Source organism: Pecten maximus, chromosome 6 (assembly GCF_902652985.1).
Source record: "Pecten maximus chromosome 6, xPecMax1.1, whole genome shotgun sequence".
Classification (NCBI taxonomy): domain Eukaryota; kingdom Metazoa; phylum Mollusca; class Bivalvia; order Pectinida; family Pectinidae; genus Pecten; species Pecten maximus.
In genome coordinates this window covers 44,088,988-44,116,948 of record NC_047020.1, presented here as the reverse complement: position 1 = coordinate 44,116,948, position 27,961 = coordinate 44,088,988, and the positions used below count along the sequence as shown (strand labels likewise).

The window sequence follows — 27,961 nt, the reverse complement described above, 5'->3', positions numbered from 1 at the left end:
AACATTTATATCACTGAAGGAAGACACCGGTTGGCGAGGTGCTAACTTTTCACGCCAAACTTTATTGCGCAGCCATTTTCTGCACCTAACCTTTTTTGGCCAGAAGTTTTGTTGTTCAAGAATATGTGCCTGAGGTCTCGGAACAATAATTTTTGCAGATAGTAAACCATTCCTGGAGTTGAACATGTTTATTTTAGAAACTGTAACTCCAGCTGAAGCCAGATAATTCACAATGCCCGATTCGGTGGTGGATTCGCCGATGTTACCGATATAGAACTGAGCCGCCTTAGCTCTGTGAGCTCCAACAAAAATGTCGTTTTCATCTAAGTTCCTCTTTTGAGGGATGTTGGAGGGCGGGTCGCGCCGGCCAATTCGAACTGGAATTTTACAAACGGCATCTGCATAATTAAGAGAATTTTGTGAGTCACGTTCATTATTTGATTCTACAGTTGCAAAAGATTGAGAGGTCTTGGTGTCTGGATTGGCGAAACTAGAGGTAATTAGCACTGAATCTGACGGCAAATTTGCAGTATCAACGAACGAAGTGTTGCCAGGAGCGGTTTCTGGGGAGATCGCAGTATTTGCAGACTGCTCGATACGCTCAAGGGCCACCGTAGGAGAGCACACGGGTTGACATTGGTGACCTTGCGGGGCAGTGGAGCGAGCACGCGTGTCGGAATGTCTATTGTTAGGCATGTTTGACCCACTAGTAATACTGTTTACCTGTCTGACAGGAATGTCAGGGGTACCAAAAGGGGTATTACTCATTTGTTTCGAAAGAGTTCTTTGACTTTTCTTAACCTCGCTTACGGCAGAGGAGAGAGAGGTTAACTTAGATGATAATTTGTCCAAACTTTCCAAACACGTTTCATGGCCAATACATTCTTTGGAAATATATGTTTCCGATATAGCCTTATAACTTGAACTTAGTCTTGTTAACTTGGAGCGCGACTCGTCAATATGACCGTCCAATTGAGTTCTAAGATTCTTATTTTCTAATTCAAGAAGATGGATCTTGGATGCCGAATCCTTTTCGCGTTTCAGACAAGATTTCATGTTACTTTCAAGAGCTGACACTCGCTCGACTAGACTATGTATAGTACTCGCTAGGTTCACCATATTCGGACCACAAGGCGTAAGGTCAGGTGTGGAAGATTCGAGTTTTGGACGTTGTCGAGTAAATATTGTGCAAATATCACTTCTGTCACCCTGAATGAATTGATACAAGATGTAACAGTCATTGGCGTATTTACAAGCACTTGAGCCCCCTTTAAGGGTACTTTTCCTTGTGACAAGATCACCTTCGGGGCACCCCTCGATAGATCTCGCTCTGTTCAGTAACGTTGTTCTGTACCAGGTAATGGAGTCAAGTGAGCTGTATGTAAGCTTCAACAATTTAGAAATATAAAGTTCTTTGGGTTGATTATACAGTTCTTCATCTAAACTTTGAATAAAAGCTTGGTCAGGAATACACGATAGTTGCAGAGAACTGCTAGGGCCTTGGGACATTGACAAGTTCATTGAGGGATCAAGTAACGTACATGTATTATCAAGATCGGTGTTACTGTCCGTTTCAAAACAATCGGTATATTCTTCGAAATCACCGGTATCTGTATCACATGTATTGTTTACTGACTCACCACAGTCTTGGAGGGGCACAGGTTGCATCTCAAAGTACTGTTTCGGGCTCGTATTCCCATGAGAAGATAGATTGTCCGGAGACGATACATCGTCGTCCTCTGTCGTATCCGCCATTTTGAGATGCAGTTTATTCCTGAAATGAGATAAAAAGGTTTCATCCGAAACCAGCGAATAAAAATCCTGGGAATTAATGCATGCAGTTTGAGGTACACAAAACAGATATCTCCAAAACCATTTGATTATTTAATACATTCCCAAAATATTTGTTCCATTTTCTGGTCTGCATTGATCTGTTAACATGTTTTTCTGACAACACATGAATACAATATTATCAGATTTTTTCTCAATGATTTTGGAAAGGGCCTTTTTTTCTCATTTTGGGAGGAAAATTGGTAAATTGGGAGTAAACTGAAGATCTAGGGAATTTGGCTTAAATATGAAATAATTTTGATTGGGAATGGGGCCCATTAACGGCCCCAAAAAGCCCCCAGAAAAAGCCCTGATAATATACAGTACATATATATATATGCAAATATTATGCCTAGACATATCAACTGTTACAAATAAGAATGCTGTTTTGACTCGTCAGGTTGCAAACTTTTGTAAGATATGTTTGAGTTTTATTTCAGACATGCATCATATTCCAACAACCCATGAGGATAAGCTATCTATAGATAAATAATATGTAACTTGCTTTGGTGATCTTTTTCATCACTGCACCCCATCTATGGCCCATGGTTCATATATATATGAGTATCTTGTGTTTTACAACATCTAACACTTTAATGAACCCTTAGGTCGTTTAATGTAAAAAAACTTTTCGAACACAAAATATAACTATAAGAAAAACGTGTACTAGTAATTTCATTAGTTCTGTACATACATGGTCATCCACAGTGTACATTTATATAATTAATGGTTTTAACTTTCTCGATATTGATCATGACCAAGTTGGTATTTTGCATTTTATGAAATTAAATAAGCAAACTTTTAGGAGATCAAAGATTTATTTTTTTTATGATCTGAAATGATTTGTAAATAATTAATGACTCCTTCAGAAACATATCTTGTATATTGAACAAAAGTGATCAAAACCAAAAACCATGAGTATGATAACGACTATATCATACTCATGGTTTTTGATTTTGATCATGTTGAGATTGATCATGAGCAAATAATCCATGAATAGTTACAAAATATTCATGATCATTGTACGTAATCATGTACCTATTTCAGATTATACAACCAATAAATCAATATACATGTTTATAATATATTGTTTGTCACTTCAAATTCTGTTCCTGTTGTAAACTTCCTCAAAATTGATGGATAGTCACAGCCATTATGTATGTGTATATGCATGGGACTAATTTGATGTGATGAATTTATCATATCAGTAGAACATCAAGCAAAAAGCTTCCCCAGTGTTGAATACTAGGGTGTTGATGTGCTATAGACTGGCTATAATTAACTCGTACGTCACTGTTTGTTCTAATAGCCCCAGATAATTATGTACCTCATTAGAAATGCAAATTGGAGACTCGTGGCTGCAGGTCTTGTAATTATAAACATTTAAATGAGCATGTACAGTAGCTATATATAGCTACCCAGCAATATTCGTTTTCATTTCAGGACATACTTCTTCTTCCAGGATGCTTCTGAAATTTTCCTAATCAGTTAAAAAAAATATATATTATCGTAATAATTCTGGGTTTTATATATATATATATAATATACCACTATATCTCGGTAAATATTAGCATTTCACAAATTTATATATTACATATTCCTTCATTCAAGATTCTTTCAAAATTTTCATAATCAGTTAAGTATAAAAGCGAATGTCTAATATTATTGATTAGATTTTAGAACCCATTTAAAAAAAAATATTTATCTAAGATATTAAATTGAAAAATTTGTCTGAATTTTCTGACAGAAATACCTTGAGATGGAGGATGGTGTCGAGGGCCAAAAGAAGGAGCATGAGGAAAAAGTGGAAAGCATGGAGTCCATAATCCGCATGCTGGAACTCAAGTCCAAGAATGCAACAGACCATGGTATATATATCCCTAGTTACTTGTGCTAATCAACCGTGACAACAGAAATAAGAAATTTTTCATTTTCAGGAAATAGCTTTGATTACATTCAATTATCACATTGAAGTAATTATATATAAAACTAAATTTATGCAAGTGACCCCAAAGTATGTTTGATTATAATATTGTAATGTATCTGTGAATGATATGCCTTGTCCTAGACCCACACTTGGGGCCGCGGTGGCCGAGTGGTTAAGGTGTCCCGACACTTTATCACTAGCCCTCCACCTCTGGGTTGCGACTTCCAAACTTTCGTGGGGCAGTTGCCAGGTACTGACTGTAGGTCTGTAGTTTTTCTCCGGTTACTCCGGTTTTCCTCCACCTCTAAACCTGGTATGTCCTTAAATGACCCTGGCTGTTGATAGGATATTTAACAAAACAAACCAAACCAAAGACCCAAACTTTAATAGACTGATGCTATCACTAGTTTTCACTTACGCATCTTATAAATGTCTTTCTCTTTCCAACAATCTGTCTATCAAACTCAATCCTGAGTCATGTCCTTTGGTCCCTTGAGGTTGTGTATATGACCTCCCATGGGTACGATAAACTTACCGAGTACCTGTTTTAATGACTGTAGTATCTTACCTATAATGCTGCCCTATTATTTTTATTCCTAAATATCTTTTTCAGTTGCAAGAATGGAAGAAAAGGATAGTGAATGGAAGAAAGAATACACAAAACTCCATGAGCGATACACGGAGGTAAAATCCTATCATTGTTTCTAATACTCCACACAATGGAACATATATCTGTTTACTGAGGACAATTCTCCATCTGTTTAAATAAATTTTTCGTGGATGGAAATTTGTCCTGAAATCATGAAATTATTTCAAATTTATTTATCTGCTTTTCTCCCCCTCTTCAAAGAGTTATGTGCTGTTAAGTAAAAGTAAGTTTTCACGACAATTACTCCGAAGCATCGAAAAGTAAACAAAACATTTTTTTACAGCTGTTCCGTACTCATATGGACCAGATGGAGAGGACAAAGATCCTGATGGGTACAGATAAACTGGAGTTATCCAACAGTCCTCGTAACAAGTAAGTTTACTAGTGTTTCTGATTTTGTGTAAATAAACCAGGGACTTTCGTTGCTGAATCATCATTATCATTTTTATAATTCCTCAGCTTCGGTATCTGTTACCAGTTAAATTTTCAAAGTTAACATCACCAATTTTTTTTGCCGTATAATCCCGAAATATCTTTAACAATGTCTTTGTGCTGATTATGGTGTTTTTCTATGTGTGTTTACTATTATATTTTCTAGATCTGTATCCGAAATACAGTCAAAGCAGGTCTTATCAAGCCAGACTGTAGTTTCGTCTGCCATTTCATTTGTAATGGTTACACTGCAATGAGTGGTAATACTCTCATGTGATTGTTCAAAAATACTGAAGACTCTGAAAATTTCCTCATACTCAATTTAGTCCAGGTCATCAATTTGCAATGTTAACCTCTCTTGCAGGAATTCTCTAATTCCAGGTTAATATTGCATTTTGTCAAAACCTGTACATGTCGGAGAGGTATCGACCAATCAGAAAACAGAAAAATAGAGTCATATAACAATATAGAATAATTAGGGTATAATGTAATAGATAATCCAGGCACATGTAGATTTTATCAGAAATTTTCTTGACTCAGGAATAATATTGTTGTGAATGTACGTGACGAGTTGACTTCTCTAAGCGAAGGTGTTTATGTCACCTCGTCCTGGAGTTGATGTTCGGCCGTGCGTGACCTCTATCGGCGTTGTCTACTCCTAGTCAAGCTTGTACACGGACATATTTACATACCTCACTCGCGTGATCGTAGACTACACCTGCCATTGTCGGCAATATATATATTGAGTATATAACATTGTATATTCGGTCATCTTCACAACAATATTATTGTCATTTTGAATAAAATATCTTAATTTTATTTCATTAACTCAATTTTTTTTCATGAACTATTTTTAACAGAGGCTTTCAACTCCCAAATCTTCGGCCAGTTAGCATGGTCATCACTGGTCAGAACTTGACTCCGCTGAGGTCAAGTGGCACCCCTCCCAGTCTGAACAGCTTGGACATCATGTCCCCACGTACCCCGGCCGACTCCAATATCAGTCTGAAGAGCGAGCTTGGAGATCTCGACTCGCCTGACGTCACTGATAAACGACGCTCGGGCAAGAAAGTCGGCACGTGTGACAAAGAACAGCTCACAGATAACATAATGGTGAAAGAGTTTGGTACTACGCCAAGTAAGTCGCTTCGTAGTGTATCTGTGTTGTGTGTAATTCTAGGGCTGCAAAACGAGACATCTTTAGCCATGTTGTGTTTCGGTCTTAAAGCCAAATGCTTACATAAATTTTTGTATGAATTTTTCTTTAATGATATTTCTTATTATGTATGTAGGTATTTATATTATTTTCCAGTAAAGTCTTGTAATTTATTTTAAATGCAGATGTTCCATAATATGTGCGAAGATATTTGTAGAAATTATTTGACAAGTCACATTAAAATAGCTGGTTTTAACAATCCAAACTTAAGGTAAAATTAGTAGTAAGCAGCTCATTAGATAAAAAAATATTTAGTGGGGAGCATTAGTTAGCAGCACCGTAGATTAAAACAAAAAAAATAGTGCTGTAAACTCTGTCTGTATCATATGTCTTTTGACTGTTCACATTTTATAAGGATATCACATTTGACATAATAAGGGCTCCATAGTGAAACTCTGGTAAAATAAGTAGCGCTCCTTTCTCAAGTCAAACTTGTCCTAATCCAACACTACAGATTTTGTCTACACTTCACTACTTGTAGAGATTGATCTCTTTAATTCTTCAGGTAAATTCCCATGCTTTCACGTGTGGTAAAAATATTCGAAAGCAGTTTCGTTTTCTACAGTGTCATTGATGGTCAAAATAATTCAACAAAACCCACCAGGCAATTTTCTGAACTGGTGAAAGTGGGAAATGATTCAGAAATAGTCTAGAATGAAAATGTTAGTGTAATTATCACTATCACTAGAGTTGCCCTTATGTTGTCAAAATATAAGTTCATCACATTTCTGGTATCGTGTTGTTTTCTTCCAATCATGACAGTGTTGTATGGTCTGTGTTCTTTGTGGTGATGGTTTCCTGGTTCACCCTGTCTGTAGACAGCCAACATTTATATCGCCGAAATGCATATATACATCTCTAGATCTTTACTTATCAAAAAATGTTGTAATGAGTTTATTTGAAATCACTGAGTTTGAAAGTCAGTTTTTATAGCCATTTCCATTTACAAAAAAAAATATATATTTTCTGGGTCCTATGACAGGAAAGCCATAGTAAGAAAAGATAAATTCTGAAAAATAAATCAGCTTCATTTTTGGACAGTATCATCAGAGTGGTATAAAAGAAAGCTTTACTGTAAATGTTCAAATTTTAGTGGTAATATTATTATTGCACTGAAAATGTTGCGCTAAATCATGATTGAGCTAATTACGTTATAGAGGATATCTAACAGTGTCTTCAGTAATACCAAATATATTTCATGAGTGGGGCTAATATTTTGATTTTTTTCACTCGTGCTGCGCACTCGTGAAAAATATCAAAATAGCCACACGAGTGAAATATATTTGGTATTACTGAAGACACTGTTAGATATTCTGTTTATTACATTTTTTATCAACGAAAAACCTACCCCGCATGCTAACTAGGCCTACAGCGAAAGTTTGCATACAAAAAAGTAGTTCCCCCTGTCCAGGTGCTGACATATATGTCGGGCTTTCTGATTGGTCAATTATTTTGGTATTTTCTAATCATTAATTTGATTGGTCAAATCAGCAAAAGTGATATTTTTCACTAGTGAAAAATATGATATTCTTCACTAGTGAAAAATAGCACTTTTATAGAATGAATAATTTTGATATTTCACTGGTAAAAATGTAATAAATACTATTTCTATGGCAATTCATTTGGATATGCTAATTCATCGTTTAAATTTGAATATGCGCTAAAATATGGTTTTGCTAGATAAGTTACATTTACAATATTTAATAACTTTGATAGGGGGTTTGTAAGATTTTCATTCTGTCAGAATTAATAGTGATTAATGTGGGTTTAATAAGATATTTAGTCTTATCAGAAATAATGACAATTAATGTGAAACTACTTGGGTAATAAATTTTCAGTCTTATCATATTTAAACATATTGAAATTTTAATTTAATTCTCAAATAGTTTACTGGACAATCTAAAAATAAAAACAATTAGAATATTGGAAGGTAATTAAAAAAAAGTTGTGATTTCAGTGTTTTGAAAATGGCAGACAAGAATAGGTAAAACACTGTTATATCAAGTTAAAGAGGTACTTTAACGAGGTTCTCTAACGAAGTTAATGAGGTTCTCTAACGAAGTTTCCTAACGAGGTTGTCTACAGACAGGTATGAGTGTGCTTTGCTGATATGGCCATGCACGGTAAAATTCCTGTTTTATCGGCTACAGCCTAAACATGCCTTACCCATGGGCCTTTTCTCCAGTCATGTTTTTAGTTTTAAGTTTTCATTTCCTGTATTAGCTTTTTGTTTTGCTTTTTAATTTTTGCATGTTATTTGTGGTTTTGTGTCTTTTCATTCTGCTATTAGAAGATGGCGTACAACCCAACACGTCCGAAACTCCCACAAGTGTTCAAACAAATGGTGTTACAGACAGTGTTAGTAAAAGTGATAAAGACAATTCTAGTCAGGATATTGAGAGGCAGGAGTCTCATAATACGGGGGCTGGAGAAGCCGAACCAAAGCATACCGATCCTCCACATCATATAGACAGGGCCGAGAACTCGCAGCCAAGCCATTCTGTAGAAACATTAGCTCATACCAAAGCATTAGAGACATCTTCATCTGACACAACAGCATCTTCCGTCATACTTCCACAAGGGAAAGATAACTCTGTGATAAATTCAACCCCCGAAAAGACGGATCCACATATAGCCACGTCCACACCACAAAGTGGTACAGAGAAGGAAAGAATCAGGTTTGATAGCATAGATCACGAGGAGGCGGAGTTTGAGGAGGATAGAATCCCTGGTAAGTCTCCCGACGACAACAAGAGGTTATTTGAGAGTTATCTGCCCTTGGTGTTGTATGTGTTGTGATGTTCGGTGGCTTACCTGTTTATATTCATACTTGTATCACTGCCATAAACACGCTCGGCACCAATTTCTCTATTTAAAGCACTTCTATCATTAGAGAGAGTTGTTAAACTCACAGACTGTTTTTGTGAACAATTCTCTTCCAATTCCATTGATTGCCTTATTTTCATTGTTTTAAAAATTCTCAAACCTAATCAGTTCAGAAACTAAAAACATCAAGACCAAAATTGAAAGATTTCCAATTTTAGTTATTTCTACAAAATGTATTGGCTCAAATGCTTTTACCTGCTGAAACATCATATATGCAGTATCATATCGTCAGTTTAATGACCTCTTCAATAAGGTTGGGGTCATAGCTATAGGTCAAAGGTCAAAATCAATGAAACGTTTGTGTGTAATGGTATGTTGATGACTTACATTACCAGTACAATTCTAGACCCAGATGTTTGGTTAGTTGTGAAGAAACTATTGACCGGAAATCTTTTTTTTGAATGGTAATGAATTAGCATGTATATGTAAAAGTCACAGGTGAAAGATTAAAGTAACACATTGCATATATTCTGAGATTCATACATGCTATCAAATATATACTTATTATCTACATATATAACAACTGTTAGATGGAGTTGGGGTAGTTTATGTCCCCATTTAGAACCTTGTATAAGCGACTCCTTCAAATTTGTTCTTTTTTTTTCCGTGGTAAAGGCCTACACTACCAGGAATTACAACTAAAAAGTTCAGAACATTTGCTTGTTCAGATTTCCAATGTCCTTAACGATTTTGAAGGTAGATAAATAAACTCAAAAACAGTCTGTTCCAACACTATTGGCCATTGGGTACTACAGCCCTAACTTTGGTAATATCCAGTTTTTCTCCTTCTTTGAATGCTTCCCTTTTGGAACCTACCTTTTGGTAAGTATGCTGTTTGTCTTAAATATTGCAATAACTTGTCAATTGTGAGGTTACATGACTTGTCTCGTGCCAATCGCATCGCTTGATATAGTGACACTAAATTCGCTGAATAGGCATGTATGTCTCATCCATAGACACAATTATTCGTTAGAGACATTTCCGCAGATGTTCATTCTTGAAATATATTTTTGATGTAAAACATGTTAAAACGCTAAAATGTACCTTTTTTTACCTGATTTACAGGTATCTGACTGAGTGTGATTACCTGTGCCATTTTCACCTGTTTTTACCTGTAAAGTCGTTACATATCCTATTGCATTAACACAGGTCTGGATGCAACCATTGCTCATATAGTGGCCACAACACCAGAACTACAAGAACTGGAAGAGTCCATGGAGAGTCAGACCCCTGACAGTGCTGTGAGACCATCTCTCAGCCGGTGAGTATTTTAAAAGTTTTAGGAATTGACAGAAAGACAGTAGCATCTCAGCAGGTCGGTTCTTGATGTATTTGATAAGTTAGAAGAGTCGACAGACAGATCTGTAAAGTATTTGACAAGTTAGAAGAGTCGACAGACAGACATGTTTGAGATCTCTCAACAGGTAGGTAGTTGATATATTGATTAGTAGGAAGAGTTGACAGACAGACAAATGGAAGGACAGACAGACTAACGGAAGGACAGACAAACAGAAGGACAGACAGACGTGTTAAAGATCTCTCAACAGGTGGGTAGTTGATGTATTGATTAGTAGGAAGAGTTGACAGACAGACAAATGGAAGGACAGACAGACGTAAAGATCTCTCAACAGGTGGTAGTTGATGTATTGATTAGTAGGAAGAGTTGACAGACAGATAAACAGAAGGACAGACAGACGTAAAGATCTCTCAACAGGTGGGTAGTTGATGTATTGATTAGTAGGAAGAGGCAACAGACAGACAAATGGAAGGACGACAGATGTGTCAGAGAAATCTCATTTCATAGGTCATTAATAAGATTGAGAAGTTGGATAAGTCTGTAGAGACAATACTATAATTGATTTTAAAAGAATGTTTAATCAAGTGAAATTTAAACAAATTTTGATTAACCTCTGTCTTACGGCACATTTCAACACTACCACTACTCAATATTATCTGACATCATAATTTTGTTACCCTGACCAGGAGAAACAACGATTCCATCTTTGACGAGTTGAACGTCCAGGATGTGGAGTTAGGAGACGACTTTGGTATAACCGGTAAGTTTGACAGCATGTCAGCTGTTGTCGGTTTCTTGTTTGTTTGTTCATCTGTCTGTCTTTCTGAAGGAAATCTGTGTCATCATAACGATTTATACAAAGCTACCTGTATGGTCTGTTCCAGAGATTAACTTAAGGGTTGGGTAAAAATTGAGAATTATCATAAGTAAAAATCAGCTTGGTTGCCTTAGATTGAAAATGAAGTTAATATGTGACTAATTAGAAGTAATAGAAGCAGTTTAAACACAATATTTTGTACATTACATAAGATTAGCTGGGTTTTTTTATTGTGATTTTAAAATTCGTCGAGAAAGTATTCTTGAGATGTTTCTTAAATTCTATGTTGGATGTGTCGTAATTACATTCTGACCAGAACTGCCCTTAAGATAAACATAATCGTCTCTCGAAAATCCTTAAAACATATCAAAATAGATTTTAATGCACTTTAAAACCCATTCTTTGTAGAAAACCGGACTTTTTATATGTTCGAATTTAGATATTTACGTCAATAAACAATGTAGCGACCTAGATTACTTCTAAGGGCTCTATAAATGTAGATCTATATATATATATCCTGTCAGTCATATATGAAAGCTATTGCCAGAATTGTTATTGTATTTTTACCTGCTTTCAATATATTTAATACATATCTGTATATCTACATATCTACATTGGTAACATGAATGACACTGGTATCTATGGTGACGGTATCTAATATCTGTACAATGGAAAATTTATATTTAAATCCAAGGTGGTTTTGTTAGAAACACCAATTGAATAAGAATTTTATTAAGATAACTGTATATTTGAATATTTTTTTGAGAATTTGTGTATAAGGTAGTGTTTAGATTCGGGAGGGGGGGGGGGGGGGGTATCCTGTCACCCGTCATTTATCATATATAGTCCTCTGCTAATTTTAATAGGTATACATATTTAATCAATTCATAATCATTTGATTTTTCAAAGTTTGCCTCTAGCTATATAGTCTAGTTTCTTTATTTTGGGCGAAGGATTTTGCTTTTAAACCTGATGTACTATTACTGGAATCATAAAATTAGATTTATATGTGAATTTTTGTTTGAAATGATCAGTTTATATCAAACACATGAACATGACTGATAATTAAATATTTCATGTCCTATCCCATAGTTCATTATCTTATTCAGTCTATTATTGAATAAATTATATTATTATCAACTTTGAACATGGTCTCTATACTTCATAACAGGTTTTGCAAAATTGTCAAAAAACATTTTATACAGGATGTGAGCAGTGTAAAACCAGCTCATAAGAATTCATCGGCAATTACACAAAATTTTTATCCCTAAAACTCTAAAATTATTTTTGGTATGTTTTAAATAGTGATACTGTTTCATATGTATACTGCTCTTGTATATAAATATTGGCTCTGTTGTCAATCCAAGGGAGAGAAGTCACTCCCGGGGACTATTCATCTTCAGGTGAGAAACCATATCTACGACTCCGCACACTTACATGTCGTGGATTGTGTTAGCCATCCCTGTATGATTCTGGTCTCGTTTTATTCTGTTCGTTAACGTATGCCGTTTATCTTTGTCTGAGTTTTAAATTTTGCTTCATGTATGGATTTTTATTTACTCTAGATGTAATCAGTTTTAATAATACTGCATGTATATGTATATATATATAGATATATTTACTACTAATATATCAGCTCTGTAATTAAGTATTTGTTTCCTGAGCAGAGATTTGTTCTATTTATAGGAACAAAAGTTTGATCTTTTAATAAATAAATAAATGGATGCTTTTCTTCTTCTTCCTATTTTCACAGAAAAATTCGTGAGAAATGGAAACAAGTCTTAGAGTTATAAATACAAATGTAAATTCTTTGTCAGAAAATAACTTCATTTTGGAATGTGTCAATAATTATATACTTTGCATCGAGAAAGGAAATCTGGCATTCTTTTAGGGAAACAGGAATAGACAAATTGCATGCTGGAATTCACATTGCGTTAATTCTTCAGAAAAAATAAAATAAAATCACATTATGTTAATTTTCGGAAAAAAAGTTTGCATTACGTGTATTTCAAAAAAAAAAAAAAATCTTCGAAAATCTCTGCCATGTAAACAACAAACTCCTGTCGGATAAAAGTAGCATCCGTATGTCATACTAACTAAACGTCTCTATCTATATATCATACTCTGGAATGTACGGCTGGTGTGACTCTCCATCATACTCTATATACAGATCCTTGGCTGGTGCTATTTCTCCATCTGTTTTCTCTGACATGCTCTTTAATCATATATATAATCAATGAAAGACAAATTGAAGAATTAAACTACAATAATAATGTTATGAGTTCCATCATTTTCCATTTAAATGTTTGTATGTATCAGGGTTACACTTGAAATTTCAAAGAATTGTCAAATTTCTAATTTTGGTGTATTTTAAAAATTTTCATATTATGAAAATTATATTTGTAGTTAATTGAGGTCATAATATTCTATTTCTTTTCAATGAAATTAAAAACTAAAAATCCTTTTAAGGGGACAGGTTTTTTGATAGGTATTTATTAGTGATGTAAGCTAATTAAGATCAGGGGTATTTTTATAAATGATAGATTTTGACTGTATGATGTATGTGTACAATCCGACTACGTAATTACCTCAAACAAAAATGGGACGGAGTCAGACAGAGCCAGCTGCCTCCGTTGTGGCTGTGATTGGACATTCTTACTAGCGTTAAATCCCTCGGCCTTGGTAAGATTGTCGAGAGAAAATCATGTATTGGATTTCTCATCAGACACACAGAGAACCTAATGAAACTACTAATTCATTCAGACAAACATTTTGTAAAGGTCAGTCAACCTGATCAAGACCTCATTTAAAAGTCTTGGTGTTCTCTCCAGAATTTTTAGTGTTCTCTCCAGAATTTTTTAATGTTCTCCCCAGAAGTTTTAGTGTTCTCCCCAGAAGATTTAGCATTCTCCCCGGAATTTTTAGTGTTCTCCCCGGAATTTTTAGTGTTCTCCCCGGAATTTTTGTGTTCTCTCCAGAATTTTTAGGAATCTCCCCAGAATTTTTAGTGATCTCCCCAGAAGTTTCAGTGATCTCTCCAGAATTTTTAGCATTCTCCACAGAATTTTTAGTGATCTACCCAGGATTATCTGTAATGATCATGTCATAATGCTTTATTTACATCATATTATACATTACATTTACATATTTAAATACATCAGCTTACTTTGAACCAAAATCACAATATCATAGGAACATTACTTTTACCTTTAAAATAGATAGATTATGGATTATGGATGGATTTATACAGCCTCAGCTCGGCCCCCAGTTCAAGATTCCTGATTTAGGAACTTGTATTTTTCTTTCATAACTCATTTATAAGAGTATGAAATTATATATAAAATGTATACCATAATCAAGGGGCAGTGGAATGATAAACAAATGGGGGGAGGCAAAGATTTATTTCCAGTTTTCGTAACAAAACTTAACTCTCTGATGTATAATAATCTCACCAAGATGCAAAACTGCATATAAATTACTGTACCTTAGGTAGATCTTAAACAACTAATTTAGAAAATAAAGATGTATTTCATCAGAGAATATCTTAATTAGTAAAGTTTTGATTATCTGTACAGCTAGACATTAATTAAAGAGAAAATTACATATAAAACATACTGAAGTACATTTCAGCTCATTTCTATAAACATCCTTTAGTTTAATATCAAGATTATTTTTTTGACATTCTAATTTTGAAAGCGTTAATGAATATTCATGATCTTTATCATAATGTCTCTTGTATGACACTAGAATTTTAAATAGAAAATCTCCACTTGTTTTCTTTGTTGTAAATCTGTGGTATATAAAGTCTGAATTTGGTTTTTTAAGAATTCGACAAAAAGCATGTTGCACTATTTTCTTTCTGTTGCTTTATACATTATGTGTTGATTTAGCATGTTTCTGTTTACTTGTGTTCGTTGTCGGCCCACAGACAGTGATGAGGAGAACGAGAGGCGTTCCACTGGTAGGAAACACTTGTTTCTCTATCGTACATTTCATTTCATCTGTCACTCATCCTGACCGCCACTCATCCTTTCTGCCGATCAACCTCCATCACTTACTCTCCATATTTACCTTGCATTCCATCAGCATGCTCATGTTTTCAAGATGATATATTTGTTTGTTTTTCATTTTCATCTCGGGAACTAATTGCATTGTCATGTGAATTTAATTTTCATTCTTGTTTGAATTGCTTTAAAAAATTTTGAAGTTGTATAGGACTGGTAAATATGGTAGACAAGAACATTATACTTATCAGCTGCATAAAGAATCTAGAAAGTTTGTATACATATGCTTGTCAAGTTAAAACAGCTAAATGTACAAAGATTGCTGAGATGTTGTCGGTTCTTGACTTATTTTTTTAGATAAAAAGAAAAGTAATCTTATAAGGCTGACAGTGCAAGTTAAAGCTTCCTATTGGCATGAGATTAAAAAAAATTTTTTTTTAGAAATTTTCGGTATTCAGAAATTGTTTCTGAGATACCCCCTATAATAACAGTATGTTTGGGTGATTGTGTCTAAGGAAATGCTGACATTTAAGTTTGTACTTAGCTTGGAGAAGGATACCTATATGTGTTGTCAGCTTTAAGAGAAGGTTTTATCATTGAGTATGGAGAGGTATGACTTGTTAATCTTAATGTTTATATTTTGAAAGACAAGATGGAATAGAAAAACAAATTCATCAAAGGATTATCCAAATGGTCATACTTTGTACCATGGTCATGGTCAACATATCGTAAAGGTCAAAGGTCATAACTTTTATTACTAGCTATATAATTATGTAGCTTAGATGTGATAAAACTTTAAGTACATGTATTCTTAGAGTTTCCATGCCAGTTATATTTAAAACAATATATTTCGAAGTTAAGTCAGAAGGAGTTTCATTGAGATCAGTAATCACGTTCTTTACCTGCATTAACTTTCATTTCCTGGATACGGTTTGCTAGCTTTTCCAGTCTTCAGGTTAACAGTTTAATTTTGTTTTCTCATCATCATATTGGAACAGTAGAACCTCATTAATTACACAGAGAAAAAAAATTAATTGTTTTCCCATATGATTGAAATTAAATTGCAGATTTAAGGCTGTATGCTACCTTACTGTGACATAGAGACTTAATAAGGCTGTATGCTACCTAACTGTGACATAGAGTCTTAAGGCTGTATGCTACCTAACTATGACATGGAGACTTTAGGCTGTATGCTACCTTACTGTGACATAGAGACTTTAAGGCTGTATGCTACCTAACTGTGACATAGAGTCTTAAGGCTGTATGCTGCCTAACTATGACATGGAGACTTAAGGCTGTATAATACCTTACTGTGACATGGAGTCTTAAGGCTATATGCTACCTTACTGTGACATGGAGTCTTAAGGGTGTATGGTACCTAATTATGACATGGAGACTTAAGGCTGTATGCTACCTTACTGTGACATGGAGACTTAAGGCTGTATGCTACCTTACTGTGACATAGAGACTTTAAGGCTGTATGCTACCTAACTGTGACATGGAGACTTAAGGCTGTATGCTACCTAACTATGACATGGAGACTTATAAGACTACATTGATGTATGCTACCTAACTGTGACATTGACTTAAGACTACATGTATGCTGCTTTACTGTGATGTAGAGACTTAAGGCTGTATGCTACCTTACTGTGTCATGGAGACTTAATGTCACAGAAGTAATGTTTTAAAGGTAGCATTTAGTCTTAAATAGAAGACAGTTCTTCAATAAAATATGTCAAAAATAAGATAAAAAAATGAAATTCCAAATATCATTTTATAGCTTAAAGGTTCCACTTTTTCTACTGATGTGTTGATTCAAATCTTGGTAATTTTTTGCATTAACTAGCTTGATTATTCAGTCTTCAGATGCAGTTTTTTGTCCCAACTATCATTACACATCAATTGGCTGCTAATCCGCACTTAATTAAGATTTTAGGAGCTTCTCTGTACATTGTTTGGTAACTTCTGTTAATTTGCAGTGTTAATGTTTTTAATCATAGTCACAAAAACAAAAAAATCATGCTGGACTGGAAGACTACCAACAATCAGGGAGCTTTTCCCTGTCCGCTTCAGCCTACAAATTATAGTAGTAGATTGATTCTGTCATCATGTATTTAGGATCTGTAGAATTTGATGAAATTAGAATTTTGTAAACCATTTGTCATGAAAAGAATATCAAATTTCAGTTTTGATTATATTTTGGAAATTGAATTCATTATTTCAAATTTACTCTGTATTTGATGTTGGATATAATGTATTTATAGGTTTATGTCATTTCCTTACTTTATAATGAAGCACTGCATTCTCTGTCACATATCATACTAATGGCTATGCAATATAGCAGCTGCATTTTGTGATAATTGAAATCTTTGATGTGTGATGCCATGGTAACCTGCCTGTCGTCTTGGTGGCTGGTAATGTGTTAGGTGATTTTTAATTCTGTCTGTATATATCTTTAACAAAAATATGTGAGGCTGGATTTGTTTCATGATTAGTAACAAAATTGGCTTTCTTGACAAAAAACAGGACCAAATTAGAGACCAAAATACAACGATCAAAATATTTACATTTGTTTATGATTAATATTATTTGTTAAGAGTTCCTCAAGTTTCCTAAGAAATTTGCTGGATATGCGAGTATAATTGCCCAGAAAAGCACTGGGGTTGTTCAAATTTTTGTTCTTTTAACCTGACACACTATTTGCATGTACGTTGGATCTCCCACTTCCAATACAGGCACAAAAGTTGTCAATGAGACTTGAAGTTAAATTTCAGCCAAAAAAAATGTGTCGTTAAATAAATCTGTTGTGTAAGATTTTCTTATTATATACTTTTGTATACCTTGGATATTAATTCTCCATTCATAGAGATTTTGCCTCTGTATTATAATCCAAACCCTGATATTGGGTGAGTGACACATGGCCCTGTTCCCATCGTAACCTCATCATCATAAATAAATTTCAAATGGAAAATTGTTTTTCCTATAATCTGTTTTATCCATTTATATAGCTGAATTACATATTCATAACATTTCATAATCACTATTAGATTCACTTCTCATTGAGAAATGTATTAATAATCACATGTAGAGCATTAATACATGATTTTGTTTCCATTTTTGCCTCGACAGTTAGTGATAATTTCTTTGGTAAGCAGTTTACGGTTGGACTATATGATTTCTAGCACTTTTTTACTGCCTTTTATTGCTTCTCGTTAACACTAATTAGAAACTAATTCATCTCGACACTTCCGAAATTAATAACACAAAAATATTGATCACCATTTCAGATTTTTGGTGATTTTTGGATATAAAACTACAGAAAAAGTGATAAATATTGTGAAATGTTCCAGAAAAGAAGTGTCATGAAGAAAAGTTTCTGTACTTTTTGCATTTGAAATATTGGCTGTTTTTTCCCTGTTACTGCATGGTCTTCAAGCAGACGCAGCATATCCAACACGTTCAGTGAGGCGTGAAATATTCTTTGAGAAATATCAGGTCAATTTGTCTTCCTACTTTATGTATAATTTGTTTGAAATCATAACAATATCCAAAGAAATTGGTAAATTGTTCAAAGAGAAATCAGTAAGATTTAATGATCAAATAGATTTTACATTGGATTCTGGTTTCTCATAGTAAAATAAAATCAAATTTATGAACGAAAAACATTCCTAATAAAGGGTAAATACATGTATATGCTGCCAGCCTAAACATCCTTATCCAGATGTTGATGGTACAAGAACGTGTTGGCTCTAGCTGTCGTACAGGGCTGTTGACATCGTTGTCACGCATTAGGGCAATCCGAATCTGACAACAGCCTCAATTACTTCCCCACCACCACCGTGTATAACACCAATGTTTGAGCAACAATAGAAAACGTGACGTAATCATCGCCTTATATTATGGTAATTCTGTCTCGACTGATTCAATCAATTCTGCTGATTCTTTTGGCACAAGGCATAAAATCCATTTGCAGAATGTGCTGTAGAGGTTTTTATTTGTTTTTGTTTTTTTTTTTAATTTTTTCCCCTTTTTACAGAGATGTTTCAATAGCTTGTTCAATCAGTTTGCTTTTTAACCCTTTTTAATATTTTTTTTTTTTTTTTTTCCTAAGAGCATTTTTCAAAGAATCCCAGCAATGAAAATTCCAATAACGTCTGGCTACTCGATGGTTTTGTATCTTCCTGTTTATGTGGGATGATTTGCAATGTCTTTATGACTGTATGCCAGTGTTACACATGTTCTTTAAACTTGGCAAAATCGGAATCTGAATACTTGTGTAGGTTATTCAAATGTTCTGTCCTCATTTAAATTCAATAAAACATATTCACAAGTACCTTATCTATACAGAAAGCCATGATGTACTTCCTGACATAAAAAAAATCAGAAATGTAATTTTGTAAGACCAGTAAATTTGGAATTAAGGTGTCTGAAATAACCAATAACTTTTACATTATCCTTGTTATCTCCGTGTTTACACACAGCAGGGATTTTAATAAAACCTGCCTAAATTACCAAACTGACGACAGCATCCTCATCTCTGCTTCAGTAAAATATTGTGTACAAGATTTAATTAATACTTGTATGTCCAACACTCTACACCTTATGACCGACCAGGACTTTTTGTATTCCACAGGGGCGTGGTGGCCGAGTGGTTAAGGTGTACCCACACTTTATCACTAACCCTCCACCTCTGGGTTGCGAGTTTGAAACCTACGTGGGGCAGTTGCCAGGTACTGACCGTAGGCCGGTGGTTTTTCTCCGGGTACTCCGGCTTTCCTCCATCTCCAAAACCTGGCACGTCCTTAAATGACCCTACGACGTTAAACAAAAAGAAAATTCCACAAGCATAGAGACATTTTGTGGCCACCAGCCCTTGTACAGTTAAAACCATCTCTTGGTTTATAAAATGTTTTTAATTGAAATAATTAATACCTGTTCAGTATACCATGCTAGGAATAGTTTGATAGCTTAGGAATGATATCCCTATATAAAATTTATCTTATAAATAATATGTTTTAGAATGCTGGCTTTCATGTGATGAGTTTTTTGTGTTGTGATTATTAATGTTGTTGCCCATGCTTATTTTAATATCGGTACTTTTACACCGTGGGTTTTAAGCTTGTAGAGCAACAGAATTGTGTGTTCGTGTGCACGTGGTTGCCTCAACATTTCAGTAGAGCAGGAAGTTCAGACAAAAACAGCATGAAAATATTCATCTTTGTCAAAATTATTCATTTTAAGATGAAATCTGGCTTCTTTTCTTTCCCTGTACATGTAGTTGTTGGTAGCTGTTATAGAAAGGGCAATTGTGGGAAATCTGTTTAGAAGGTTCTTGTAAATATTTTAGACTATCGATCAGTTGACTAAATATGCATGTGGTTATTATATATACTCATTGTGGGTATTTAATGCTAATTATGCCATGTTACTTTAATCTGTAACAGGATTATAATAAAATGAACTTATAATATTGATGGTACATTAAAAAGCATGATATCTTAATAAATAACATTATAACTGATATTTGTAAAGCAGGAAACTTGTTGAAATCATTTCTTCTTATATAGCATGCAGACTAATATATGAATATTATACATGTTATTCTTTTGTAATTTGGGCCATAAAACAATACATAAGTCGAATCCTGTCTCTGCTGTGTCAGCTCTGTGCTCTGTATAATAACATTCACTTCTTGGACAGTCAAAAATTAAAAAAAAAATTGTAAATTGTAAAATCTAGAATATGATTTTATAAACTTGAGGGTTGGGAAAGTGAATACACAATATATATGTGTCTCCTCCTTTGTTTTCTAATTTCTGATAGATGGTCCGGGGTAACATTTCATTTTGACAGAATTTAAGGAATTTGAAAATCTGCATGATGACAAAAAAGTTCTTCATATATAATTTATAAGCCTACGGCATTTTACTGTTCAGGTCTTTTGTTTGTATTCTATTTATAGTCTAGTGTCTGTAAGAAGGCCCATTAGGCCTCTTGTTCAATGCTGATGTGAAAATCTAAACTTAATTACAGTTTTAAAGATGGTGATATTTCAGAACATATATACAGCCTTGTAATGTAGCAGTTAATTTCTGTGAAAAAAACAAACAAACAAAAAACAATAAAAAAAATCAGGATATATATTCTATGTTCTGTGTATAATGTAACAATTTATTTCTGCAGAGAAACTCATTTAAGACCTACTCGTCAGCTTCTGTTTTTTGAGCCAGTTAAGTGTCTGTAGACATGACACACACTTCATCAAGTCTGGGGGATTTATATAGGTCCCCACAACACATGTCTACAAATATCTGAATCCTTTCACTACCCAACAATGTTGTAATCATCACTGATCCTTTCCGACTTCTATTTGCATAAAATAATTATGAATGTGTTGATTTGTTATCAGTTTTCTTTCGATTTAAGATATTTGTTATTATGTTTGCTTTGAGATCTGTAGGAGCTAACTACAGGTCTATAAGAATAAGCTTATTAAAGATCTGTGACAGCTAACTTAAACTAGTTAGAGATCTGTGACAGCTAACTTAAACTAGTTAGAGATCTGTGACAGCTAACTTAAACTAGCTAGAGATCTGTGACAGCTAACTTAAACTAGCTAGAGATCTGTGACAGCTAACTTAAACTAGCTATAGATGTGACAGTTAACTTAAACTAGCTGGAGATCTGTGACAGCTAACTTAAACTAGCTGGAGATCTGTGACAGCTAACTTAAACTAGTTAGAGATCTGTGACAGTTAGCTTAAACTAGCTAAAGATCTGTGACAGCTAACTTAAACTAGCTAGAGATCTGTGACAGCTAACTTAAACTAGCTAGAGATCTGTGACAGCTAACTTAAACTAGTTAGAGATCTGTGACAGCTAACTTAAACTAGTTAGAGATCTGTGACAGCTAACTTAAACTAGCTAAAGATCTGTGACAGCTAACTTAAACTAGCTGGAGATCTGTGACAGCTAACTTAAACTAGATAGAGATCTGTGACAGTTAACTTAAACTAGCTAAAGATCTGTGACAGCTAACTTAAACTAGCTAGAGATCTGTGACAGCTAACTTAAACTAGCTAAAGATTTGTGACAGCTAACTTAAACTAGCTATAGAGATCTGTGACAGCTAACTTAAACTAGCTATAAATCTGTGACAGTTAACTTAAACTAGCTATAGATCTGTGACAGTTAACTTAAACTAGCTGGAGATCTGTGACAGCTAACTTAAACTAGCTGGAGATCTGTGACAGCTAACTTAAACTAGTTAGAGATCTGTGACAGTTAGCTTAAACTAGCTAAAGATCTGTGACAGCTAACTTAAACTAGCTAGAGATCTGTGACAGCTAACTTAAACTAGCTAGAGATCTGTGACAGCTAACTTAAACTAGTTAGAGATCTGTGACAGCTAACTTAAACTAGTTAGAGATCTGTGACAGCTAACTTAAACTAGCTAAAGATCTGTGACAGCTAACTTAAACTAGCTGGAGATCTGTGACAGCTAACTTAAACTAGATAGAGATCTGTGACATTTAGCTTAAACTAGCTAAAGATCTGTGACAGCTAACTTAAACTAGCTAGAGATCTGTGACAGCTAACTTAAACTAGCTAGAGATTTGTGACAGCTAACTTAAACTAGCTATAGAGATCTGTGACAGCTAACTTAAACTAGCTAGAGATCTGTGACAGCTAACTTAAACTAGCTATAGAGATCTGTGACAGTTAACTTAAACTAGCTAGAGATCTGTGACAGCTAACTTAAACTAGCTAGAGATTTATGACAGCTAACTTAAACTAGTTAGAGATCTGTGACAGCTAACTTAAACTAGCTGGAGATCTGTGACAGTTAACTTAAACTAGCTAGAGATCTGTAACAGCTAACTTAAACTAGTTAGAGATTTGTGACAGCTAACTTACACTAGCTAGATATCTGTGACAGCTAACTTAAACTAGCTGGAGATCTGTGACAGTTAACTTAAACTAGCTAGAGATCTGTAACAGCTAACTTAAACTAGTTAGAGATTTGTGACAGCTAACTTACACTAGCTAGATATCTGTGACAGCTAACTTAAACTAGCTGGAGATCTGTGACAGTTAACTTAAACTAGCTGGAGATCTGTGACAGTTAACTTAAACTAGATAGAGATCTGTAACAGCTAACTTAAACTAGTTAGAGATCTGTGACAGTTAACTTAAACTAGCTAGAGATCTGTAACAGTTAACTTAAACTAGTTAGAGATCTGTGACAGCTAACTTAAACTAGCTATAGAGATTTGTGACAGCTAACTTAAACTAGCTAGAGATCTGTGACAGCTAACTTAAACTAGCTATAGAGATTTGTGACAGCTAACTTAAACTAGTTAGAGATCTGTGACAGCTAACTTAAACTAGCTAGAGATCTGTGACAGCTAACTTAAACTAGCTAGAGATCTGTGACAGTTAACTTAAACTAGCTATAGAGATCTGTGACAGCTAACTTAAACTAGCTATAGAGATTTGTGATAGTTAACTTAAATTAGTTAGAGATCTGTGACAGCTAACTTAAACTAGCTGGAGATCTGTGACAGCTAACTTAAACTAGCTAGAGATCTGTGACAGTTAGCTTAAACTAGCTGGAGATTTGTGACAGCTAACTTAGACTAGCTGGAGATCTGTGACAGCTAACTTAAACTAGCTATAGAGATCTGTGACAGTTAGCTTAAACTAGCTATAGAGATCTGTGACAGCTAACTTAAACTAGCTATAGAGATCTGTGACAGCTAACTTAAACTAGCTAGAGATTTGTGATAGTTAACTTAAACTAGCTATAGAGATCTGTGACAGCTAACTTAAACTAGCTAGAGATCTGTGACAGCTAACTTAAACTAGCTAGAGATCTGTGACAGTTAACTTAAACTAGCTGGAGATCTGTGACAGCTAACTTAAACTAGCTGGAGATCTGTGACATTTAGCTTAAACTAGCTGGAGATATATGACAGCTAGCTATGTATCTGTGAAAGCTCGCTAACTACATTTGTAGGAGAAAATCCGCTTGTTGGAGAGTCATCAACAGAAGCTGCATGCCTGTGATAAATGTCATTGTGTTGTGTCGTTTCTTAATTTCAGTTGCTCGTGTAATGCAAAATTTATGTTTCCCTGAAAATAGCATGATAAAATCTTCACTGCCCAATCCTGATGACAATTAGATCAGAGCTCAGGGTTAGATAATTAATCCCTTCCTTTCATTAAATGAGGAGAAAAAATTTCTTCTTCTGTAAAAAGTCAATTAGAAAATTCAACATTTTCATTATTTCATTCAATCAATTTTATTCTGTTATACAATGTGTAACTTTATTAATTGTACTTTTAAATTCTGTTGAGAAAATCTCCATATCAGCTTAATTTAGATTTAAGATGTTGTTTGAAATGTGTTGATTGCATTATTAAAGTCTTTGATTGCTGGGTTGTTGTGGATGTGAAGAAGTAATTTATCATTTTGTTTTTTGTAGGAATGGGAAAAGAGCTCGAAAACCTCATTTTGGAGAACACCGAACTTCTGGAGACGAAGTAAGTGGTGCCGCTTGGTTGGCTATCCAGGTCACGCTTGGTTGGCTACCCAGGTCACACTTCGTTAGTTTAACCATTTCACCCCTAATTAGTATTAAAACGTGAATTAGAAATTTATTTTAAAAATACATCACAGTACTTATCCTGTAACAAGACGTGGATGCCAATCTCTGAATATAAGTAGGGGTGGTCTTGTTATAGGATTTTTGATGACATTCCAATAAACTGCAATTGATAATGGTTGGCTTATTTCCTTGTATGGGCCTATTACTGGATAGGCAATGTTTAATAGTACACAGCATTTGATTATTTTCAATCCATAGATTTACAAATCATTTACAGGATGCACACGTATAAAGATTCATAAGTTTAATATAGACAAAATATAGACACTTGTTGTATATACTTATTACTTATCAATTACTTTTATAGATTATTTATTGTTTCATCATTTTTTTTTCCAGAAATGCCTTGAATATCGTCAAAGATGACCTCATTGCTAAAGTTGATGAATTATCCAGGTAAAATACTTGTCCTTTTTCCTAATTATATATGACCCCCTAAGACTGAAAGGTATCGACTTCTATATCAGAAATATGCAGTAATTTCACATTTGCTTCTATGAAATGAATCCCTAATGTTAAGTTCATGGAGAGTTTGAAAAATGCAGATTGATTTTGTTTAAAATCAACATACTTCTTTTGAATGATTATCAAAAAGAATTTAAAGAAAACAGTAAGAATTTAAAGAAAACAGCAAGAATTATCATTTAACATGTGACTTTTAATTGAAGGAATATTGGGTACAAGTTAGATATTCATATGAGGCTTTTTTTCTACTTACGTTCTTATGGAAATTGTATGCCTCATGTAAACAAACAAATGATAATTATGTTGTAGAAATTCTTAGATATTTATCTACAGTAGCTTGATTGATTTACAAAGTTAACATTGATATTGGCATGGCCATGATTCTGTCACAACTGGTTCGGGTTTTATTAGCCAATCATACACACTTGTGTATTTACCTAATACTTATAGCGTAAAGTATTCCAGATTCCCTGATGTGCTATATTTAGACCTCAGTTTTTTTAGCCAGTGCTATCTCCACCAATTTTGCTTGTCCACACTGATCACAGGAAAGATATTTTGATGCTGACAATAGTTTTAAAAATCATTAGAAAGTGTCGTTACAAGAGTCCTTCAAGATACAGCAGAGTCAGAAATTCTCCATTTTTGCGGAATATGTGTTTGACACTTCAAGAAATGCACAGTCAGAAGTTTTCCAACTTTTGCGGAATATGTTTTTGACATTTCAAGATACAGCCCAGTCAGAAATTCTCCAGCTTTTGCGGAATATGTGTTTGATAGTAATTAAGATTTTGAAATATGTTGTATTCAACAGTGAACAGGAGATTCTGCGTGAGGAAATCACATCCCTCCAAGCGGTAAAGACGAAGCTTCAGGGTCGCATTAAGGACCTGGAGGATGATCTCAAGAAAACCAAAGAGGAGTTGGAGAAGAAAACATCTGGAAACAAAGATGAGGAGGAGGTTCGTACAGCCTTCAGTGGCTGGTATCTTTTTTTATCATCCTAAATATCTACATAACATAATTTCTCATGTATTGCCAGGCTATATGATTTAAAATATTAAAAAATGCCTTGTGCAGGGTATCTGACAAAATGTTTTCTAAGAAACATAAAAACTTTACCCATGGCTAGGTGCTTGAAGCAAAATGTCGCAGTATTTTTAGCCCTTTTTAAAATATTAAAAGATTACCTGTAGGTTGTACAATAACTGTTCTCTCCTACAAAATTCACAATTTATATATTTTTAGCAATTAATTATTGGTGTCCAGCGTTAGTTACATTCATGATAACTTAACAAGTATAGTGTTGTAGATATGGTGTGTCTGTCATATGAACATTAGAAAATTAAAAAAAAAAATAGAAGACTTGGGCTGCATTTGTGAAGACCTTTTTTCACATAGAAAAGTCTATGTGAAAAAAAGACGCAGTTAGCCCACTTCAACAAATTGGCCATAAAAGGCATCTTTTGGTGTTAAAGAATTGTATATAACGCTCTGATGTTGAATATACACAATTAGGGTAAACATACAGGTGTAGGTATACCATTCTCCTCAAGTTTCACACTTGATTGACAGGATGATGTACCAATGGCGCAGAGGAAGAGGTTCACACGTGTCGAGATGGCTCGTGTTCTCATGGAACGGAATCAGTATAAAGAGAGACTAATGGAGCTCCAGGAGGCAGTCCGGTGGACGGAGATGATCCGGGCCTCACGGGAACACCCTGAAGCCAACACCACACCCAGCAAACAGAAGAAGTCGTCCATCTGGAACTTGTAAGTACTTGCTTGTTGTACCTGTGTAATATCTATCAGAAATTCTGATTGGTTCTTCTCACAATCCATGTTAATCTATCAGAAATACTGATTGGTTGATCGCTGATTGGTTGATGAAGATCTAAATGTAAAACAAATATTGGTATATTTTGGAGCCATAAAAAAAATCAAATATTGGTTTCATTAAAAATTATTTGATTATTAGGTGTTCATCGCCTTATTTCAGTGAAAATTAAGTTTTTTAATTTCATAAATATAAACATCTATGAAAAAAAAAAGCAAAAAGAAGGAGAGAAAGATATTTTATTAATAGGAAAATTAATTTTCTTCATCAGCAAAATTGGAGACTCCCTTTCACTTCAAGTTACATTATATTTCATTAATCAATATTTCAGTTTAATACGCCTGTTTTAATTGCTGTCAGTCTTAAGCTTTTGGTTTGCTTGACAGCTTCTTTATTTACCAAGTCACTAGTATCCAGATAATATAAAGCTATATTTATTCCAGATCTCATTTATGACCAGAATTGAAGAATATAACTTTGCATGACCGATAATTTGTCAGTATTAGTATGTAGGACAAGAAGACTCCACTTGTACTTAACAAAAAAGTTTTTCTATGGTTTTAAAATTTCTGATGTGAGATTTTATAAAAACTATTCAGAGATTGTGTTTCTGAGCTACAAGTGGGGTTAGAAGTCTGTAGAGTTAAGTCCTGAGTGTAAATATTATTTATGATTTATTATTTGTGTTGTGATCTGAGTCCTCACTGCAATGCTTAATAGATTGAAGCATGGAATCTTGTCTGTTGTACTTTCACTTTCTATATATGTAGTATTGTATCATGTCAGATTTCAAAAGAAACCATCATCAGTTCCCAAAGAACCTTTTAAATTCATGCTCAATTTCATTTCCCATACCAAATCATGTTTTTGGCAGCCTCTCCTTTAAACTAGACTTTGAATTTCAATAAATTTTATTGCAAAAAAATGC

General features: G+C 34.3%; 1 protein-coding gene across 5 annotated transcripts in view; it reads left to right on the top strand.

Moving 5' to 3' along the window:
- Positions 1 to 27,961, top strand: part of LOC117329865 (C-Jun-amino-terminal kinase-interacting protein 4-like) — a 98,825-nt gene that overhangs the window by 11,290 nt on the left and 59,574 nt on the right. For 4 of the 5 annotated variants that reach the window (XM_033888060.1, XM_033888058.1, XM_033888057.1 and 1 more), the window contains exons 2-14: positions 3,578 to 3,698; positions 4,371 to 4,441; positions 4,690 to 4,778; positions 5,699 to 5,976; positions 8,345 to 8,785; positions 10,090 to 10,201; positions 10,924 to 10,997; positions 12,422 to 12,457; positions 18,188 to 18,205; positions 24,547 to 24,604; positions 25,069 to 25,125; positions 26,009 to 26,156; positions 26,770 to 26,969. In XM_033888060.1, the coding sequence (XP_033743951.1) occupies positions 3,578 to 3,698; positions 4,371 to 4,441; positions 4,690 to 4,778; positions 5,699 to 5,976; positions 8,345 to 8,785; positions 10,090 to 10,201; positions 10,924 to 10,997; positions 12,422 to 12,457; positions 18,188 to 18,205; positions 24,547 to 24,604; positions 25,069 to 25,125; positions 26,009 to 26,156; positions 26,770 to 26,969 (1,703 nt within the window). Of the gene's footprint in view, positions 1 to 3,577; positions 3,699 to 4,370; positions 4,442 to 4,689; positions 4,779 to 5,698; positions 5,977 to 8,344; positions 8,786 to 10,089; positions 10,202 to 10,923; positions 10,998 to 12,421; positions 12,458 to 14,982; positions 15,016 to 18,187; positions 18,206 to 24,546; positions 24,605 to 25,068; positions 25,126 to 26,008; positions 26,157 to 26,769; positions 26,970 to 27,961 lie in introns of all 5 variants that reach the window. The other variant, XM_033888059.1, reaches the window with a different exon arrangement.